General features: G+C 39.3%; 1 protein-coding gene across 3 annotated transcripts in view; it reads right to left on the bottom strand.

Moving 5' to 3' along the window:
• Positions 1-22,892, bottom strand: part of GTF2I (general transcription factor IIi) — a 76,435-nt gene that overhangs the window by 21,492 nt on the left and 32,051 nt on the right. For 2 of the 3 annotated variants that reach the window (XM_075194995.1, XM_075194994.1), the window contains exons 13-26: positions 18,796-18,979; positions 15,940-15,998; positions 15,668-15,739; positions 15,074-15,257; positions 8,818-8,876; positions 8,619-8,690; positions 7,388-7,571; positions 6,914-6,972; positions 5,810-5,872; positions 3,292-3,384; positions 1,682-1,747; positions 644-827; positions 493-545; positions 107-184 (exon numbers count right to left, since the gene is read on the bottom strand). In XM_075194995.1, the coding sequence (XP_075051096.1) occupies positions 107-184; positions 493-545; positions 644-827; positions 1,682-1,747; positions 3,292-3,384; positions 5,810-5,872; positions 6,914-6,972; positions 7,388-7,571; positions 8,619-8,690; positions 8,818-8,876; positions 15,074-15,257; positions 15,668-15,739; positions 15,940-15,998; positions 18,796-18,979 (1,410 nt within the window). The remainder of the gene's footprint in view (positions 1-106; positions 185-492; positions 546-643; positions 828-1,681; positions 1,748-3,291; positions 3,385-5,809; positions 5,873-6,913; positions 6,973-7,387; positions 7,572-8,618; positions 8,691-8,817; positions 8,877-15,073; positions 15,258-15,667; positions 15,740-15,939; positions 15,999-18,795; positions 18,980-22,892) is intronic. The other variant, XM_075194996.1, reaches the window with a different exon arrangement.

Raw genomic sequence — 22,892 nt, 5'->3', positions numbered from 1 at the left:
GCATTGGTTTCTGGACTCAAGTTTACTCAGTCACAGACTTGAGCTGGGAGCCATAGGAGTTATTCTGCTGGCAATAAAGTACTAAACAGGGAACCATGCCACATACCTGGTATAGTTACTTGTATGATATTGAGATCTTCAACTCCAGATGCTGTAATCGATGTGTTAAGGGCATTTATCCTTTCTTAAAGTGATAATAAAAATATATTGCAGGAAAGTCATGATTTTAAAATGATTTGATATGAATGAAGGAATAATGTACAACAGCTTGACATATATGCCAACATGATCATACATCAATTACAGATAGAAAGAGGTATCCTATTCTAACACCTTAGCCTAAATAGCCATGAGTAGTCATGCATATTTAACTATGCCTTGGTTATTACACAAGCATGCTCTATTATGTAATGCAGACAGCAAGGACGTCTATGATAAAAATTGTCACTTACTGCTGTAGATCGATGGGTGGCTAATTAATAAAACACTTACTTTGTGGGTAGTGTAAAGATGTATCTTTTGCTGCAGCCTCAAACAATTCAGGTCTGGAGAGAGAATTACAATAATTATATACCTGTACATTAAATACATTTTATATTACACACATTTTAAAAAATATTATACAAAGTATAAATTGCCTTACTTTTTAATGATAAATTTAATTTTGGCCCGGTTTCTAAGAATTTTTTCCAGTCTAGGAATACCAAAGGTAGATGGTCTGCGGAATGGAACCCCCTCAGGAAGACCTTCAACATAGAATTCTTCTGGGTAGGATTCAAATAGTGCAAATGGGACCTTGAATGGTTCTTTCATACCCAGTGCTTCTCCTAAGTAAATAACAAATGGTTCTATTGGTGATACGGTAAATTAATACAACTGTTTTATATGCAAAAAAGAAGGAAAACAAATTGATAATGTGCTCCACAAATAAGCAGCCTGATTGACATAAGAATTGCTGCATGCACTGGCACGTTAAAGCTGGTTACACACACATTGCAAACTGATTTGATGTAGAAGCAATATGATCACAGACACAGACAATAGAAATTAGGAGAACACACTTCTCTGCCACACCATAGTTGACCGGTGAAATCACACATGTGCCAAAGTGCGTCCTAAGCAAAACTGATTTTCCATTCTGCCAAATCAAATCCAGTCCAATAGAATGTAATCCAATGTGATTTTCATAGTTTAGGATGCATTCATACACAAAATGGTAAGAGTCAAGAACAATGAAATTGACTGACAAAAACTGCAAGTGTGTTGCAAACATTACACATGCCTGGAATGAACCACTGAATGCTGTAGCTCATTCCTTCTAGTGAATTATTGACTAAACCAGTGGTTCCCAAACTGTGTGCCGCGGTGATCTTACTGGGGTGCCGCGGCCAGTGCTGGTGGTAAGCAAGGCGGGGGACTACTTGGTAATTATTTTGGCTTAGGGGTGCTTTGAAAAAAATATGGAGACCCTAAGGGTGCCTTGAACTGAAAAAGTTTGGGATCCACTGGACTAAACCAAGAAATGGAGAGCAACCTGAACTCCAGTCCAACCTCTCCACTCCTGATACTTACCAGTTGATCCTTTCAGTATTTTTACAACTAAATCATGTATGTTTTAAATTTTACCTTAAACATGCAAAAATACACAAAAACTAGTAAGCAACTCATTTAAGTTACTTACCACATTTCTCATCGAAGAGTGCCTCAACTTTTTGTTTTAAGTCTGTTATTTTAGCATTCCAGGCTTCTGTTGTTGAGGGAAAGAAATCAATGACCTTTAATACGGCAATGTTAATTGTTTTACTTTTTCTGATACCATACCGGTGACAAATGTCTTGTATTTTTATTCTAAATGGCAACAGAGATACAAATGAGATGTTACGTAAAACAGTCATACAATATTTTTAATTCCATTATAAATTAGGTCTCTTCCTTAATAATGGCAGGAAAGAAAAATTTAAGGTTTGAGGCAATGACAGCAATGCCATAAAATATACGCTGCTAATTCAGCGGTAGATGCATATATGCTCAGAACATACGTAGGAAAAGGCGCACACAAAAAGCGTATATTCATGCATATTTTAAATGCAAATAGATGGCTGCAACTTGATATAGTGCAGCTACAGCGCTAATGATATAAGTACTATCAGCTTGAGGGGACAAGATGCAAAGAGCAATCAGAAGTAGCTAGATAGTGCTGCTGCTAGTCATCATCATCACTGTTACACCAGCACTCCAGCAGACAAAGAGATATGCTTCCCTAAAAGGCATATCTGTGGATGTATCCACATTTAATTGTGTTGCAATGCACACTTCCTTACTATACTCGGAGACATAAAATAACGACCTGAATATGTATAAGGACATATGCATATGCATTTTTGATGCCATGCAAAGTATCAAAATGTGTACCTTACATCATAAAAACAGACATATGTCTCACTCTACATGAGTCCCATTGTTTTTACCCAAGATACTGCTCTCATGTCCATTTCACAGGAAGCCTTAGTGGCAAAATATGGGAAGCAAACACATCTTCCAGACAGTAACAAGTCATGTGAACACACCTACCGATACGAAGCATGGCTTGAGCTACAATACCAATATTACATAGAAGCCAATACCTAATGCAATACAAAAGTGATAAAATCAGGCAAAAGTTCTACCATTTCTTATGATATTTAGGTCACTAAAACATCGTTCCATTAAGTCTGCATCAGTGGGCCCCATAGCATAACTTGGGGAAGGGTCAGGTGATTCCAGTCCATCCATCCAGAACAGCATGGGCAATGAAAATCCAATTGGAGCTTCCCTGCGCAGAGTGGGGGGGTCTCAGGAGTTTGGCTCGGCATTACCAGCCCCTCCTCGCCTCTGGAACCTAATAGTGGCCACAGCCCAGTTGTAGTTCCATAGTTCCACTACCGCCCATTATACTCTAGGTATGATCTTTAATTTTTGCTACACAAACAAAGAACTAAAGCAACTATTTTTTTTATATACAAATAAACATATACAGATTTTAGAGTCTATGGAATATCCTATGTTCGTGTTTCATAGGATATTTATAGTCAAATAAAATGAAAGTAATCTCTACTCTAAGCAGGGCATATTGTTCTTTTAATGTCACTTGTCTAAAATGTAATCTAACTTGAAAACTGGCTTAACAATATACTTTCAGAATTGCAGTTTGTTTTATTTATCCAAATAGCACATCCTCTTCATATGAAAATTTAGTTTAACCCGCAAAAATCTGCATATTTAAAATAATCAAAAACATTTATTTTTTTTTACCAAAGGAAAACTCTCTTCCCCGCGGTTTACACGTGACAGTGGAACCATTCGTTTGTTGAGTAGTGTGCGCTACATTTTTGGATTTGTCTGAACCTGAAAAAGTAAATACAATACTCATTAAAATGTAGTTAGGTAGGAGAATCTGATGCACATCTGAAACAAAGCACAGCGTGATGACAGATAACAATCCAATTAAAATTGATCAGGTTATTTATCAGGTGTTTTTACGAACTAAAATTTGTGATGCTAAGTGATTACCCAATATTAAGTGATAAACAATTAAAATTAATAAACAAATAAACTGACACAATAGTAGCCTGCTCTTTCCTTAGACGGGAATACACAGGTGTGCACCTAAAAAGAATCATACAAGAGAAAGTGCCAAACATAGTGTAGTATCAGCAAACAAATTTAAATAAACATTGATGTGCTCTAATCAATATCCGAATATTTTCCTTTGGCATGCAGATATTGACAAGAGCACATCACTATTTATTTAAATTTGTTTGATTATACTATACACTATGTTTGGCACTCTTTATTATGTAGTGTGTTGGTAAATGTGATTGCAAGATCACCCATATTGTCTGGAGTGTGCACTCATCTTTTAACTGCACTATCAGGCCCCAATGTAAACCAGGGGGTAAATGTATTAAACAGCGCTTTTTGCAACTTGACGATATTCGGTGTGTTTGACAGCTATATTTAAAACGACAATGTGCTTAAAGGCAAATCTTGCTCTTTCCTTTAAACAAATTGCCGCTTCAAAATTAGCTGTCAAACTTGTCGAATATCGTTGAGTTGCAAAAAGAACTGTTTAATACAGAATGTGATCTGGCTACTTACCCCAAGTGGTCTTGTATTAATAACAGGACCAGCACGCTTTGCTTTTTTAGTGTAAATAAATGAATAAAAGAAGAAGAGTGTGGCCTCGCCTATAATTTTTATAACCTGCCGCATTGCTAGCCAATATGGATTAAACCAAGACTATTTTCGATAACTAAATAAAATAAATGACGTCTCCTACATGTATTTGACACAATTAACATTGAACTCTCCCAAAATGACGAACTGCTTTAAAGAAAAAAATGTGTGAGTTTTGAAACATTTCAGACTTCCTTCCTTGTAATGTCAGTTAGGAGCAAACCTTCACTTCAGACCCTCAGAAGGCTAACACAGCTTATTGTGACCCAAGTCACAAAGCCACTAACAGTAGATGTCACACTCCAGGCGAAACTACTGAATTCAGGCATAATTGTTATCAGCAACCGTTGGATTTCCTCAGTTATATTTCCAAGGGCCGTACTATCTGGCTTCTAGGTGTCGTCCCTCTATTAGACAATATTAAGATACATATTTGCAGCATGACCTCTAAATGAATTCACATTTTCACACACAGTATTATGTGTTTTTTTTACTAGTGCTGACTGCACTGACCAGACATATACACACTGAATCAAATATGTTTTCTAATATAATGCTACTGACTACACTGATCAGATGTAGTTATACTGATTCTATACTTTGTTCTGGCTACTTCTGTGAATATGGTTATTCTGGTAGCCAATACTCCTCAACTGGATTCAGCGTCGGACTGGCCTGAGCTCCACCGGTAGGCCCCGGCGCTGGTTAGACATGCCCCCGCCCGGGTCCATTGTTCCGATGACACTGACAGCCCAGGTCATTGAAGTGCAGAGAGCCCAGACGTGACTGCGGCTCTCTGCACATGCGCCGTACAGACACAGTAATTGATAGATGAGTCATGTCACATGACTCATCTTGGAAGTAGCTACACAAATAATGCAGGAGCAACAGGAGCCATTGCTGATAAGGTTAGTAAAGCGCGCAGCTAGCAGCCTGACATTTTGGGGGAGAGAAACAAATGTGGCATGGGAGATGAGGGGGCAATAAGGGCATGAGAGAGAGATTTAATAAGGGCATGAGAGATGATGAGGGGCAATAAGGACATGAGAGATGATGAGGGGCAATAAGGGCATTAGAGGTGAGGGGCAATAAGGGCATGAGAGATGAAGGGGGCCAAAGCTAGCTCTCCTTCGTGTGCTGACCACTCCCCCTCTAGTGTCTGGTCTCGCCTCTATGATGGCTGGCCACACCCCCCCTCTGGTGGGCCCCTAGCTTTGCAGTCCCCGGATGGGCCCTTCATGCCCCAGTCCGGCACTGACTGGATTTATATGAATTTGCCTCCCTACAAAAAAGGTGAATATTGTACATTCTAAGGAACCAATTATTTTAATAAATGTATTTGTTCAATTTGTCAACACAAAATGGTGTCATTGTACAATCTACTATAAAATTATCTAAGTCAGCATTAAAACAGACAGGCCAAGGCTCTAAATAGTGAAGAAAAGAGATGTTGCACTGAAGAGCAGAAATCTGCTTTGTATAGAGAGATTAAGAAGATGTAGAAATATGTGTCCTACCAAATAATCATAAAATAATGATAAACAATGAAACGCATGGCAGGAGAAGAATAAAGACTACATCTCAGCAGGCTTACCTTCATCTGCAACCTCTGCAGACGTATCTGCTGGACTCTGCTCTTTGTCTGAATTCTGTAAGGCTACAAATGAGAAATGTTACCTAGTATCTGCAGCATAAGCATCATCAGAGAACGCATCAGCTCAAGCAAATAGAGCCAAAAAGCATGCCCTGAATTAAAGTAGGATGACATGTAACAACAGTGAAGTACAGCATTATATATATATATATATATATATATATATATATATATATATATATATATATATTTATTTATTTATTGTGTAAAGGTTGTCAAGAAGTAGCAAATATGCATTTTTTTAAAAGGATTACACATGTTTTATCTACGTTGTTAGTCTTGTAAATCTAACAATGCTATGTGGCATTTATTTATACTACACTAATATAAATGTATATGTTCATCTGTTCAAGTATTGCATGTTGCAACATTTCAGATCCCACCAGAGTTGCTGATATCGTAACTTTATCCTGCAAATTTGCACATCGGTGGAATGCAAGATTTACAACATTTTCAACCCAACCTTCTTTGTGTAACCGGCTGACATCATAAGAGTTCATACGGAGATTTTTAATGATTCAAATGAATGATACATTAATGCAATATATGTTTGTTTAGTTTTTTTTTCTCTTTTCTATATCAATTTGCTTACTCCTGGATAACTCCTAGGACATTTTAAACATAAAACGTTTTTGTGTAATTATTTGTTATCAAGACAGCAGGTTTAGTGCTTCCCACTAAATACTAATGTGCCATCTAGTGGCTGAACTCCTCATTGTTTGTGTCAAGCAAATTAAATCCCCATATCACTACATTTGTCTGTGTGAGTTCCTAGCTCTTTTTAGCGCATGACTAAGGTCACTGGCTCCCTAGGAAGGAGGAAAGGAGATGGGCACAGAATTCTTGCACTTTACAAGTGATCAAATTGGCTACTGGATTGTATAGTTTGTAGCCAGCATCAGACATTTAAAGCATTTAATAAAGGTGGCTGCTAAACTATTTGTACATTATATTCCATTTTTCAAAGAAATGTTATTTTTTTTTTATATGGACAAATCCTGTTGAAATAAGAAAAAAGTAAAATCCATTAAAGTAATTTATTACCTTCAACATTTATTTTATCGACAAGCTCAGGAGGTAGATGAGGTGTCACAAGTTGAGGCCTATTAGGAAAGAATATGTTTGGCAATTAAATATTAGCAACAAATTGACACTTCTCGACATTTATTTTTAAAGCATTGTGTTCTACCATGTTACTTAAAGATAAGGACATGAGAAAACAGGCTACCACGGCAGGAAAAGATAGGATTCACTATTTCTCATTTTTTTTTTATAGTATTTGAAGAATTTAAAATCATTATGTGATTTGTATTTATATGCAAAGTATTACCAACATTATGTATATAGATAATGTAAACAGTTGACACTCTAAAAATGTAAACAACATACACTTGTACTGAAATAGTTAAACCAATTCATATTTTTCAAATAAAATTATTTTGATCTAGCAGCGATTCAATAACTTTGAATACAATTTAAATATGAGGTCACAAAATGGTAAATAAACTTTTATCTTACTTTTTAACAACAAATTTGATTTTGGAACCTCCTCTTACAATCCTTTCCAGCCGAGGAATCCCAAACCATGTGGGGCTTCGGAATGGAATTCCTTCTGGTAAGCCTTCCACGTACAGGAACTCTGGATTAGACTCAAACACTGGGTAAGGGACTTTCACTGCTTCTGAGAGTCCTAATGCTTGTGCTAAAATACAGGAATGATAAAGTCATTTTAACCTGGTAAATAGCCTTACCATTTCACTATACAAGATGACGAAAGGAGATCACTACTACAGAAACCATTTCATGAAAATTATAGAATTACTTTCCAAGATACTTGTGAGTTCCTATATATCATCATCAACATTTATTTATAAACTGCCAGCAAATTCTGTGGCGCTTCACAATTGGACAATATATACTGCACATGGCTCTGTATGTCTTCTGGATATTCACACAGTTAAACCTTTGATATATTTGTTTACTATTATTGCTTGTTTTAGTACATGTTTTCTCATTTTATGATATTTTGCATATAGAGATAAAATGAAAAGCTAAGCATGTTCAATAGTAAACATGTATGCAGCAATCAATAGAAGGCTTTTGTAGCATTTGGTGTACTATTTTTCTAGCAAGGCATAATATCTGAGTAAAAGGTTATCCACACAATCACTACTACACATTTCCGGAATATGTGAATGTGTGCCAGATCATTTCAGAAAACATACTGACCTATATAAACAAAATGTGTTGTTAGAAATATTTTTTCTATGTAATGAATAGATACATGTTTTCATTATTCCTGGTCTGCAAGTGTTCAGTGTGCCATTGTTCTGATGCACCAAAAGAGGCAGTTCCCAATGAAATGTATTGCATATCTGATGATCAGGTAACCCCAAAAACAGATTCTGGGACCCCTCTTGGGGGTCTGACACACAGGTTGCACACTGCTTCAATAGACAATGCAGTTACCACAGGCTGTAAATGGAAGAGTGATTTGGTTGTAGATACTTCTGCAAACAATTTCTTACACTATTTTAGAGATTGGATATACAGGAATTAAAAAAAGCACAAACAGCATTTGAAACTGGCTTGTTAATCCATATGCTGAACACAATAATCCAGGCGCATGGACAATAGAGAAACTGTATCGCTGAGCAGCTACAGTTAAACATAAAGTAAACAACAGGTTATTACTATTAGTAATAATAATAATAATAATAATAATAATAATAAAAAACTCACAGCTTACCAAACTTTGCATTAAAGATTTCCTCAACTTGTTTCCTTAATTTAGTAATTCTGACATTCCAGTCTTCTTTTGCTAGAAAACAAAGACACAACAACGTGTGCAGCATTTTTATATAACATATTGCAATGTATTATCACTGAGTACAGGTGACCATACTGAGAAAGAAGAGACACAGACAACTATGACTCGTCATATATACCTCCTGCATTTGTTCTGTTTTGAACAACTTCTGAATTTGTCTGTGTGAGCAGCTCTGGTCTGGAAAGAGAACAGCAAAAAAACACTAATGGAAATGAAGATAGCAACACAAATTAAAATGTCCAAAGCCTTGCCTTATTGAGTATCAGATTATACATACACTAATAGACCCATACTACAGCAAAAATAGAGAAAAATATAAAGTTACACATCTAATGGCAGCAAACTTTCACACTCTGTTCCCACGTAAATTGGCTCTGCATACTCCTGAATTCACCAGTAGGAACGGATCTAAAGATACGTGTGCTGATGAATTCGGGTGTAGGTCTGCTCTGCTCTACTACACAAGACACTGCAGGATACGTCCAACGCTTATGTGGAATATACATTCTCAAAAGAACACACAGAAAAAAGTACTGAATTAATGTTACCTGTTAATAATATAAGCATTACTGACAAAACAATTAAAAAAAAATAAAATTCGTTTTTTACATTTTTTTCCCCATGAAACCTATTAAGATGATCTTAATACCTACTGGGCATAAAATAAATTTTTACAGATGTACACACAGGTTATAGCATGCATACAAGACTGTCCTCACTAGTACTCAGGACTTAAAAACAAAGCTTGATTCGGAAGTGGCTGCGTGGCTCGAGTTTGGCACTCCCTTACTGTACATTAATCACTGTTCACTTCAAGAAAATGTAGGCTGTAGTAAGTGTCCTTTGCGTACATAGATGCAGTGAACATTCCTATGTTTAGTTGCGTATGGCCCAGAGTGACTTTGCGTGTGATATGCACATCAGCAGATACGTGCCTTGAATCAGGCCCATTATGCTGTTGTGTGCGTGTGTAAGCAAATAATGTTTAATTTTGTGTTTTGTGTTACACGAGAAGGGGAGTTGTTTCTGCTGTTTTAAGTTTTATTAATGCTTAATAGCGAATATGTTTCTTGAATGAGTGGCACTTAATTGCCTGTTTCTGGTGTAAACCTGGCTACACAGATCTTAAGATGCATATGGTTCAGCATATAAATATGTCATTTTTATATATATACTTTTTTAAAATGTAAATTAGGCCCATTTTTGGGCCAACTCTGTAACAGCCCTTTAGTGTTTTCATTTTTCCCGTCACAACCGCACTGAGCCCCTGCCTCCCAGGAGATTTAAATTAAACACACCCCCTTCTTTGTGGGCTGACCAAGGGGAAGAGGGGGGTATTTAACTATCTAATTTAACTGGAGGCGCCCTGGTGCTTGTGATGTGATGCTGCTCATCAGTGTCAGTAAATGTGGGGCAGCAGATGCATCACAAGCAGCCCTTTTACGGCCTCCCACCATCTCACCCTTCCTCCACACAGGTTAAGAAGTGGCAGAGAGGGGGAGGAAGGTTAGTGGGGTTTGATGGTGTGTAGCGCCTGAGAGGGCAGGGAGTGAATGCTATCTAGTGCCCTTCCACCAACCTTGGGAGTTAGGTTTTAAAAACAAATCCAGTTTCAAACATTACTGTATTTAAAGTTACTATAGTGTATGTATATGTTTATTTCTGAATATATGGTTACATTTTTTTTTAAGTGCATATGATTTCTGAAAGTATGTTTTAAATGTAAGTATTGTGTACAGTAGATCATTAACAATTTAAAAGTACATTGCTCCTAAAGAAATACTTTTTGTAAAAAAAGCCTTTTCTAACATCCTGTCCTGTTTTCTTGTTGTTACATAGAGCATGCCCCATATTTCACGCTACCGTGAATGCTGTGTAACTATTTGAATGACAAAAGGCTTCCAGACGAGCAGAGTGTCACCAGCAATTGTTTATGATTTCTTTGAATATTTGTAAATAAGGGAGAGATTCAATTCTCAGCAATGTGCCTCAGGAATGGTTTGCGGAGACACTCAACAGCGGGGTATCTTTGCCAGTATGCAGAAAAAATAGGATTTTTATACTTACTTAAAATCCATTTCTCCTAGTCCATTGGGGGACTCTGGGGACATTGAGGTATAGAGTAGGTGAGACAGTCGTGTGGCACTTTGAGAAAGTTGTTAGCTAGCTCTAGCTCCTCTCCCCTTCTATACCCCACTTCCTGTTTAAGCCTCAGTTTAAGCTTAACCATGCCTTTAAGGAAAGGAGACAATAGAGAGAAAGAAAGGAATCAGAGCGTCAAGGATGGGCACACGGTGTCGCCCAATGGACTTGGAGAAACGGATTTTACGTAAGTATAAAAATCCTAATTTCCCCCACATCCAATTGGGGACACCGGGGACATCCCAAAGCCGCAGTTATGGGCGGGGGAGCTCACAAGAAACAGTGCGAAGCACCGCTCTGCCAATACTGGCATCCTTAGATGCAAACACATAAAACCAGACAACCGAGTAAACTTGTGAAGAAGAGAACTATTGGCCACCCGCCCAGGAAGCACACACAGAACTCTCAGAGTGAGCCGGAAGAATTACCGAAACATGCTGGCAAACCCCCCTATACAGAATTATAACACCACCTTAGGGAAGAAAGCCTAGGTCAAATAACTGCCTGAACCTCCAGAACAATTAAAGGAGAAGATTTGCAAAATATGACTACAAGCTCAGAACTCTTATAACCAACGAGATGACTAAGAACAGAACCTGTTTCCCAAGTAGGAAACCATTAAATACACCATTTGTAGGAGGAATGCTGTAAAGTAGTCAACACCATTTTTAAAACTAAAAAAGCTCCAACCTCTGAATCTCAGGCGCAAACGACCTGCATGAACATAAGCAACCTGGAAACTCAAAAGAAAAGATAGGATATTACTTTTTATCCACCTCAGGTGATACATGTCTACCAGACTAGACACATACAAAGCATGGTTTGAGACAACCCCATGCTCGAAAGATGATGGCTAAACATGTCTAGCCATAGAGACTGCTGCCACGACCAAGCTTTCCACCATGGAGATAACGTTGATCTACCAAGCTTTCCAAGGGCAACCTGGGGCCACCAGATCACAGGGACACTCTAATAACATGTTTTCAGACCCCCAGAAGCATGGCTACCGATTGGAATAGGAAATTAAGTGGAACCGCAAAATAATGGACATGGCTTCTACTGAGACAGCCAAAGGATCTCTTGTTATGAAACATGTGAACAAACTATGAGGTTCCACCAAGTTTTGTTGCTGAGAAATTGGTTTGCATGACCAGCTGAACATGAGGTTCGGCCTACCGAAAAAGCCTGTGTGTCCTCCCCATGGCTATACAAATTTAGGTGCCACCTCCGTGAATATAGGTACAGCACCTCCGTGACATTGTCCGATGGTATGTTCAACTCCGGTCCCCACAGCAAATGTAGCGCGCTATATAGATGGCGGAACACCGCTTGCAGAACCATGACAGTGAAGGGAAGGTTGGATTCTTTCAGAGCCCAAAGCCCCTTGAAACCCAGGTGTGCAGAGAGACGGCACCCCAACCACGAACGCTGGCTTCTGTTGCTACAAAGGTGCAATACCGAATTGAGAATGGTCGACCCTGTTGATATTGTCTTACTGCCACCAAAATAGCAACTGACATACTGAAGGGGAAGGATAAAACAGCAGAGTAGGCGGGATCGGTTCCACTCAGAAATTATTACAGCCGGAAACTGCCGTACATTAAACGTGAACGTGGAACGTGTAACAAAACCCTAAACCCCTTTGTGATTGTGGAAACTCTGGAATAAGTTAGGGAGGAGACGAATTCTCGCAGAGCCAGTCGCCGAGATGGGCATACGGGAAGTCTTGTGGAAAATTACTTTCTGGAAAAATAACTGAGGAAAACATACATGGACCTCCGGTTTACAACTCCCCGTATCCTGTCCTCCATGGTAGCTGAACCATCAATCCCTTAAAGGAAAGACACAAGTTCCCAACACAGTAGATCCTCGAGGGGCAGAATGCTCAACAACCTGACTGCCTGTCCACTGAGTTAGCCACCGGACGTCAAGCAGATTGAGAGGACCTGAAACTGTCCATTCTGTGACTTTGGAGCAATAACAGGAAGAAGGTACCTTTTATTTCCCGTTACCTGATCAATGATGATGTCAGGCTGACACCCCCAAAAAGAAAGAATGTGTTTCAAAAGACTATTTTAGACTTTACAGCGGCTGGCTGGACAACTAGAGAGTCCAACGAGTAGTGACCGCACAAACTGATATCTGTGCCCCAATTTGTCTAACGCCCAGAGCTGCCTTCCCCAAAATAATCCGTGGCTCTGTGAATGTGCTCCACCAAGAAAACAGGTCAGAACCCAGCCAGTCGGATAACAAAGGATTAACTGAACGGATGAACTGTACACTACCGTGAAACCCAACGGTGACCTAAGGCAAGCCACTAAGAGGCACCCGACACCACTAAATATAAACTTAAGGACAACCTCAACCAAACAGAATGCGCCGTGGTTAAGAGTGGCAACAGTGGAAAGAGGGAATAAAACAACCATAGCAACCACCAGTGGGGTCACCACCGAGTGCGCCAGAACCTCAGGGAAATATGAAAAAAGGACTGTATTTGACGGGACATCTGGGACTTACGAACCAGTGCTGCCCAAGACCCACTGAATAGATCATCCAACTGGTAGAAAGAGGGAAACTACTAGATTTCTTTGCCTGTCTGGTAAAGGAGAGGGCTACATAGACTCAGGGAACTACACCTGACGTACAGCCCATATTAAATTCTCAACTCCCTGACAGTCATGAGCAACTTCTTCCATCACAAAAGAGTTCTCCATTTCAGAGTCAACAATTACTTACCCTCCTCCTGAAAAACTGTCAGAATCTGACCCATTTCACTGCAGGGGTACCCACCTGCGCTTACAGGAGGAGGGAAGCATAGCTGAATGCAACCTCCTCCATAAGAAGGAGGAAATGGAAAACCAAACCTTGTACCTAAGTCGCCAGACCACGTACCCATGTTGGTTCCACAGAAACCGCAACTCCATGTCCAGCCAGACTAGGAGCATAAACCACACTACACACCACAGAGGCAGAGGGATTTTGATAATGCCTGACCACTAATATAGAACGCATCAACTGGGCAAGTCAAGCCCGAGCCCAGGTGGTTCCCCGGAATTGGGCAAACCCCTCTGGTGCCTTACGGCTTGCAGTCCGGAGACTGGTAAGCTGTGCACAAAGCGTACGTGGCTGATCGTCCGGACGGCAATTTAGAGTTACAACGGCACAGGTGAACTTCATGACAGAAATCACCCCAGCCTTAACCCTAAAGTTTTATCCCATATCTGAAATGTTATGCACAGAAGGGACAACCACACTGAGCAACACAGTGACAAAAACAAGCAGCACACAATCAAGCACAGAAAGTGAGCCTGCTATACAGCCAAAGAGACCCACAGAGTAAAGGTAACAATAAACTCCCTAACCCGTTACCTTACAAGACAAGGGACAGACAAAAGAGAAGCTGTAGCCCAATAATGGCTGGCTATTCTGGTGTCTGCACACGCAATGAGTGAGACACCACCAGGGAGAAAGTGCAGGGAGAGGAAAGAAACACTAATCCAGCAAGGGCCCAGCAACGAATTGGCAGCCGTTCTGCAGGACAGCCTCTTGTACCAATCCAGTGCCTAGCAGGGGCTTACAGGACCTCAGAATGACGCTCTCTAATGGGAAGAGGAAGACACAGCCAGTATATAATAACCTCCCCCTGTATGTTATACATACAATTTTAAATATAGGGAGATCAAATGACCTAGAGATATGTTGAAGTAGATGACTTGTAAATATCTACACTTGAAACTATCAGACATCCAGGCAATATAACAATCTCGGTCTGTGACGAGAAGTACATATAAATGTTTCCAAATTACTATCAAAACATATCCCAAATCCTACCTAAGAACTATTTTAAAGATCGAATAGTCTTAGACCTAAAAGAGTTACATACATCTATTTATTAAATAAATTTATGAATTGTCACTAATTCCGCAGCGCTGTACAGAGAACTCACTCACATCAGTCCCTGCCCCACGGAAGCTTACAGTCTAAATTCCCTAACATACATAAACACAGACAGACTGGGGTCAATTTAATAGCAGCTAATTAACCTACTAGTATGTTTTTGGAGGAAACTGGAGCACCCAGAGAAAACACACGCAAACACAGAGAGATCATGCAAACTCCACACAGATAATGCCAAGGTCGGGAATCAAAATCATGACCTCAGTGCTGTCAGGCAGAAGTGCTAAGCCCTAAGCCACCGTGCTGTCCAACATATCAGGAAATAAAGAACTTGCCTTTTAATTACAAATCTGATCCGGTTGCCAACCTGAATAATCTTCTCCAGTCTTGGAATGCCATACCAGGAGGGGCTTCTAAAAGGGATGTTGTCAGGCAGCCCCTCAACGTACATGTCCGTGGGGTTAGCTTCAAACTTCTGGTATGGTACAGCCATGGGCTCTATTTTTCCCAAAGCTTCAGCTACAAACAGAAGACATATCAAATATTCACAGATTTCAGTGAAATGCCATATAAGTACTAGAATAAAAGAAATAGGTTCAAGTCATTAGTCATCCACTACATCCCTAATATTCATATCTATACAAAAATGTTTCTAGACAAAAACAGAATACAATGTTTATTATCAATCACAAATTAGTTAGAGGATTCAAGAAAAAAACATTCAAACATACCTTTTAAATTAAATTCTACAACTGATGCATCAATACTTTTTTTCAATAGATTATAGGCTTTCTTGATAAGCAGAATTTAATGGATTAAGTTACTAGGTACAAGTTAAAGCATACAACACTTTGAGGCTTTCAAGTCAAACCAGAGTAAAACAAATCACACACTCATCTCTCAAACACGGGGAAAACAAACACACTTACCAAACTTTTTACTAAACAGCTGATCAACGCTTTTTCTTAATTTTGTTATTCTTGCATACCATTCTTCTTTCACTGAAAGTAAGCAAATGAGAAATACTGTAGAAAATAACATACTGAGATTACAAAGAATATTTTGTAGAGCTGGTACTGTACCTTATTTTTAAAAAGAATGTAATTCTAATTAAGTTCCTGATTTAAATTAATGATATAACAGTAAAGTGGTTATTTCTTGCAACATCTAAGAAGAAAATGACATACAAACGTCATATTACCTCCTGAGTTTGTATTTTCAATGGTCATGGCCTCTCTTGTAGTATTCAAAAGTTCAGGTCTACAAATTGTTTAAAAAAGTAACATTAGAATATGGTTATGATTCGAGAGATTGGCAGAGATAAATGATAAGACAAACTGAAAATACAGCAAAGACATTAAAAAGAAATCTAATTTTGTTAATTTCATCATTACATGTCAGATACAGATCAAGAGACAAAATGTACAAGCAAATATCCAGAAAGGGGGATGATTAATGGCTCCTGGAAGTCTAGAATGGGAAAATAAAGCAATAAATATTTTCCTGATGCTTTTGGGCATACAGGTTAACTATGCTTCACAATAGCGTCTGGATTCTATATTAGAAGATAAGAAATAGGAAGTACAGACATGCAGGGGTATATTTTACTAAGCGATTCTCAATGCTTTGCCGTCATTTTGAAAAGTGACAATTTTATTAAAGGCAATCGGGTTTTGTCTTTAAGAAAATTGCTGTTTTAAAAAAAATGATGGGGAAGTGCAGAGAATCGCTGCTTACTAAATATATCCAACAGGAGCTTATAAAACAAGGAAACCTCAATAAGAATGTCACTAACACATTAATGAGGTACTAATGTACCCAGTAGTGCATCTGGGCATATATATTTATTCTCCACTATTCCATTAGTAGCAAAACGTGTGTAATGTTAAAAATTATATGTATATGTGTATATATGTGTATAAACTGTGTAGATTGAACAAGCATACCTGACAGTTTTGACAATCATTTATCTAAAACAATAATTTAAATGAGTATTTATATAATTAAATGTAATCCACAAGTGATATTAGTACACTTATAAACTGTAAGTAATAAATAATGCTTATAATTATGTCAACCTTGAGTACTCATTGTCTGATTACTACAGTTGCATTTCCAATGTATTAGTGTGTGAATCTCTCTCTTGCTCCCTGCTGCTAACATAGATAGACATGAGATCGATAAAATAGAATAAAATAAATAGAAAAATATGGGGGTAAATGTATTAACCAGCGATTCAAAATTGCCTTTAAATACATTGCCATTTTAAATCATGCAGGCAAAGTTGCCGAATATCATCGATTTGCTAGAGTCGCTAGTTAATACATTTGCCCCCTGATCTCTGAGTGCCAAAATATTATTATTAATTTTTACTTATAAGGCGCACTCAGTGTCCGTAGCGCCATACAGGGACAAACAAGTACAATACAAGGTGGGACAGCACGGTACAGTAAACAATAAGCACAGTAACTTAGTAAGCTCAAAGCGCAGCTAGAGAAAGGGGGAGGGAAGACCAGCAGGCGCCGGAGCCCAAGAGGGAGGGTGCGGATGACGGGGAGACCCCCAGAGGGGTGAGGGGAAAGGTAGCTGGAGAGTAGAGTTAAAGGTGTAGGAAACAGGAGGAGAGAAGGCCCTGCTCAAGGGAGCGTACAATCTAAGGGGTGGGGTAGACAGACCGAGAGACACAGGGGTGAGAGGGAGAGAAGGGGGAACGGAGGCAGATTCAGGGGAGGGGAGAGGCAGAAAAAGGTAGGAAGTTAAGTGGGAGACTGGAAGGCTTGGAGAAAGAGGTGGGTTTTTAGAGCCCGTTTGAACCTGGACAGAGTAGGGGATGTTCTGATGGATGGAGGGAGCTTGTTCCAGTGGAGGGGGGCAGCGCGGGAGAAATCTTGGATTAGCGCGTGGGAGGAGGTAATCAGAGGGGAGGAGAGGCGGCGGTCATTGGCAGATCAGAGAGGGCGGGATGGAGCGTGAATAGAGATGAGGTTGGAGATGTAGGGAGCAGTGGAGCTGGCGAGGGCCTTGTATGTGAGAGTGAGGAGCTTGAACAGGATTCTGTAGGGGAAGGGGAGCCAGTGAATGGCTTGGTAGAGAGGGGAGACAGAAGAGGAGCGGCGAGAAAGGAAGATAAGCCTAGCGGCTGCGTTTAGAACAGAACGAAGAGGAGCGAGATGAGAGTGGGGGAGGCCAGTGAGGAGAAGGTTGCAGTAAACTAACTAAACTAACTAGTAAATAAACTATTAGGTTACGTATTTTCGAACTTAGTTTAGCCATGAGAATATGGTGGTAAGGTGTACGTTTATATTTATTTATTAATGGACATGACATGCTTACTACTTTAACCCTTTCGCCACTGACCCTATTTTGGCACTTGTTTTTTCAGAAGACTTTTAATTTTCAGAAAATATCAGTTATTGGCTTATACCTCCTGTCACTGCAAAACAAATCTACCTAAAATTTCCAAAAAGTTTTGATTTTTTTTAGTTGAAAGTGCAGGAAAGTGATCTAAAAGCAAATGTGTGTATTCTTGTTTCTAAACACCACCAAGAAATACTCTGTGGTACCAATCCACCTTTCCAAAACAGCAAAAGACAGGATACTACACATGTAGGGTGTTATTGTCTGGTGATAACCAGTAAATAACTACTATGGATGCATTTTATTTGAAAAAGGGGAATCCCCTCTTTCAAATGTTATGAATATTATTATAAATATACATAATATATGTTATTATAAATATATAAACAGTTGTGTTTTACGTGGAATGGTCCTTTTTCTTAAGTGTAAATATTTGTTCCCCAATAGCAAAATAATAATAATAATAATAATAATAATAATAATAATAAACAGTATTGTATGTTAACTTTTATTTTGCAATGTTATTATTACGTATTATTACATATTCATTCTTAGCACCAGCCTACGCTCATTTTTATAATCATTCTTAAATTATGTTACTTTTTTGTCTCTTCCACAGCTGTTGGACATCCATTTATAACATCCACTACTCTTTTGGTAAAAAAACAACCACTTTCCAAAGAGGACACTGGTAACATACTTTTTGATGATATATCTGATCCTTTCCCGTGCTAGCAGTATCCTTTCGAGGCGTGGAATTCCATAAGTTGATGGTCTGCGGAATGGAATTCCTTCTGGCAGTCCTTCAACATTCAGGTCTTCTGAATTAGACTGGAATAGGTGGTATGGGATGGATACCGGACCACTCACATTTATTGCTTCAGCTTTTAAAAAAATACATAAACATAATGTTCACCAGCATACAATAAGATCTTACACTGCAAATTTCACAAGCTAAAACACTATGTGACGTTTAGATTTTGACTGAGTAATACAATAAAGTACTCTACCTACGTTTTTTGTTTTTGTAAAATAAAACAACAAAACACTTCAGCTGATTTTCTTTTTGTCACTTTAGACTTGTAAACTTTTAAAGGCAGTGTCTGCTTTTTCTAGATGCTTAACCTGCTCAACAGGATTATAATGGTAAATTAACAAACTATCTTGGCATTTCATGGTAACTTGGATGTTTACAATAATAATCCTGTGCTTTTTTGTACAGGTCAGAACAGCTATGGCTGTAGATAGAGTATGCTTAGTAAGGAAGAAAGCCCTGGCCGTCTGCAAGTTAGGGAATGGAGAAGTGTATGTAAATGTCACCCCAAAATTTTGGTGGACATTATCTTTAATTAGTTTATAGGATTTTTATAGCTCTTGTTTAGAAGATTAGCCTATGAGGTAGACCCAGACGCATGGGCAGAAGCCAGGTTGATCGATTCTACCCTAAAATTTTGCAGTACATTAAATGTAGCAATAATACTACAGTATTCCTGTCCTAGCATCCTGGGTCCCATGTATCTGTCCTGTGCCACATTGCATTAGGTCTCACTAAAGCTGCAAGGGTGGGTTCTCTCTCTCAGTCTCCATCACACAGCCGCACCAAGACAACTATTCATTGGTGAGGTCAAACCGTCTGGCAGCAACTCAGAATGAATCTGCTGCCAGACTGTCAGTGTACTAAGGAGCTCTTAGTCTGTTAAATGTGATATGAACAAAATCTGATCTTGTGGGTTTAGCTGTTGATACCTGGAAGCCCCTTCGCTGGCTCCCCAACACTTCATGGCAGCGCACCTCATCTTATCCCATTTTCTCTTCCCATTGAAAATTTTCCTGGGGTTTAAAAATATGGTACCAGGCCAATCGCCCTTCTGAATTCTGATATTAAAATATATGCTAAACTGATAGCAAATAGGCTTAACGGACTTCTCCCGAAATTGATCCATCCAGACCAGGTGGGATTTGTTCAGGGGCGGCAGGCCTCGGATAATACAAGAAGAGTGCTTAATATTATAGAATGGTTCTCAGAGGCCCAGTCTGAGCTGTTAGTCCTCTCCCTCGATGCCGAGAAGGCATTTGATAGATTACATTGGGGCTACATGGAGGAGGTCCTTCTCCGGTTTGGATTCCATGGCGACTTTTTGAGGGCTATTTCGGCCTTATATTCCCACCCATCGGCTAGAGTGTTTAGCAACGGATTCCTGTCAGATAGATTCACGATCACAAATGGAACTCGACAGGGTTGATATTTGTCTTGGCAATGGAACCTCTTGCCATATCCATTAGATCCTCACATGTTTCCTGGTGCCATTGTTAAAAATACCTTGCATAAAATATGTCTATTTGCCGATGACGTTTTACTTTTTGTAACTGACCCGGGGACTTCGCTGCCGACCCGTCATAATATTTTAGATACATATAGCCGCGCTTCATATTATAAGCTAAACTCTACTAAATCAGAAGCTCTTCCAATAAATATTCCCCATGAGAAGGTGCAACTCCTTAAAACATCTTTTCATTACTCATGGAAGATGTCGGCACTGAAATATTTGGGTATTCAAGTCACTTCTTCACCAGAAAATAAGATTAATCTTAATTTTTCAACTTTAACCCTCCAACTTTCAACGTTAAGTAAATCCTGGGTCTGCTGCGAGGTCACCTGGTTGGGAAGGATCACAGCCTTCAAGATGATGTTACTCCCAAAAATTATGTATTAATTACGTACTATTCCTGTTTGTATCCCCAAATCTTTATTAGATAAATTGAATTCCATTATGATATTATACGTTTGGAAGCACAAACTTCCACGAATAGCCAGCTATCGTATGTATTTGCCTAAACAACAGGGAGGTTTGGCGTTACCAGACTTGTACAGATACCATGCGGCTTGCTTACTTTCTCAGCTTCGTGACTGGTCCCTTCCGATGCACCAAAATCCATGGGTAGACCTGGAGAAAGCTCTCAACCCACATTTTCCATTGGCAGATTTGATCTGGGTTCCAAAAAATTGGCGCCCTGTAAATGCCCAATTACCAAAGACAACTAGGGACTCTCTGGTGGTGTGGGACAAAGTGTTAAAGGCCAATTCTATTACTCTGGTCCCGACCAAAAATATCTCCTTAGCTGCAGTGGCTAAATTAATTCCCAATTTAAATCTCAGCCTATGGGTATCAAACGGAATAACCTCATTCTCTAAAATTACTAGACGATCAGAGTTTACTATCTTTTACACAAATAAAGGAAAGATTTCACCTCCCTTCCCAGGAATTTTATAAATACCTGCAGCTCAGACACTGGTTTAATTCCCTTCCCAGACTAGGTCTACCCATTACAACAACACCGCCCTTGCTGTTCACTAAATTAACAAAAGGAGATAATAGAGCCAACATTACCTTCTGGTACCGCTATACCCTCCCCTCTACATCAGAAAATAAAACTAAAAAACAATTGCAGTGGGAATCTGTCCTTCAACTACAGTTGGAAAGTGAAGATTGGAAAGCCATTTTCACAAACCCGTTACGAATGTCCAAATGTATAAATCACACAGAAATGATGATAAAATAAATTAATAGATTGTATCTTACCCCAACTAGACTTCATAAAATGTGGCCTTCCCAGTCGAAACTTTGCTGGCGGCAATGTAATATATCGGGGGATTTGATGCATATATTCTGGAACTGTCCCCATATACAGTCGTTCTGGGTACAAATCTTCCAGTTAGCCAATAAGGTTACTAGTCAAAATCTCTCTCCTACCCCGGAGGTTGCGTTACTGCAGCATTACCCCCCTCAGTTTCCATCACATGCTAAATATGTCTTTAGTCATATTCTGATTGCCGCAAGAGCCTCCTTAGCTCAAGGTTGGAAGTCACCACAGATACCCTTGATATCGAAAGTAGTGCCCAAGGTGCAATTCAGCTTTGAAATGGAGACAGTGGGGATGACCTACTCCACTGCCACCTCGTCCCCGATAATGAAGTGGTTCAGCTGGCATGTGTATGTTACGGACGGAGAGGGAGCGCGTCCAGATCGAATAGACTCTGATTTACTACCTGCATCTCCTACTCTTAGCGAAGTTCCCCAATGTTCCTATTAGTAGTTCCCTGGTGACCATTCGACCAGCGTAACTTTCACGAGTTGGAAGGGAACCTACTGGGTTCCCTTCCTCATGTGTTCAATATTGTTTAACAGCAGAATTGTTTAATGTGTTCCCCCCCACTATGTACTCCTTCAACCCTTCCCCCTTTTATTTTTGTGTCCTTTCCTCACCCCCCATCCCTTTCTACTTTCTGTACCCCATAATCTTTGAAAAATTAATAATAAAAATACTATTGAAGTTAAAAATATGGTACCAGCAGACAGGGGAGGGCTGAAAAATATTAGCCCGGGGTACAAGACTCGACACAGCAGCCTATTAGGAACATTTTAAATAAAGAAAATGTAGGTGGCCCAGCCCATGGTAGCCCACTGCGGGACCAGCCCGGAGGGCATATGCCCCCCAGCCCAGCCTACCCCTGCCAGCAGACTGTAGCAATGTTTAACCTCTTGAACGTATTGCTGGAAAGGAAGTTTACCTGTCTCAATCCATTATACTAGATATCAGCCAGACAAATCACTGACTAGGAGAACGAGATCTATGCAACTTTTTTATTTTTAATTGTTAAAGTAATTTTCCAGAGATTCTGTGCACAGATCTTTAATGGATATTTTGAAAAGCATATAATTACTTTGCATATATTATTCCCTACATGTAATTGATGTCTCTCTACACCACTGTTGCTACTCACATGAACAACTGCTG

This window comes from Mixophyes fleayi, chromosome 2 (assembly GCF_038048845.1).
Source record: "Mixophyes fleayi isolate aMixFle1 chromosome 2, aMixFle1.hap1, whole genome shotgun sequence".
Lineage (NCBI taxonomy): Eukaryota > Metazoa > Chordata > Amphibia > Anura > Limnodynastidae > Mixophyes > Mixophyes fleayi.
This window is presented reverse-complemented; position numbering and strand designations above follow the sequence as displayed.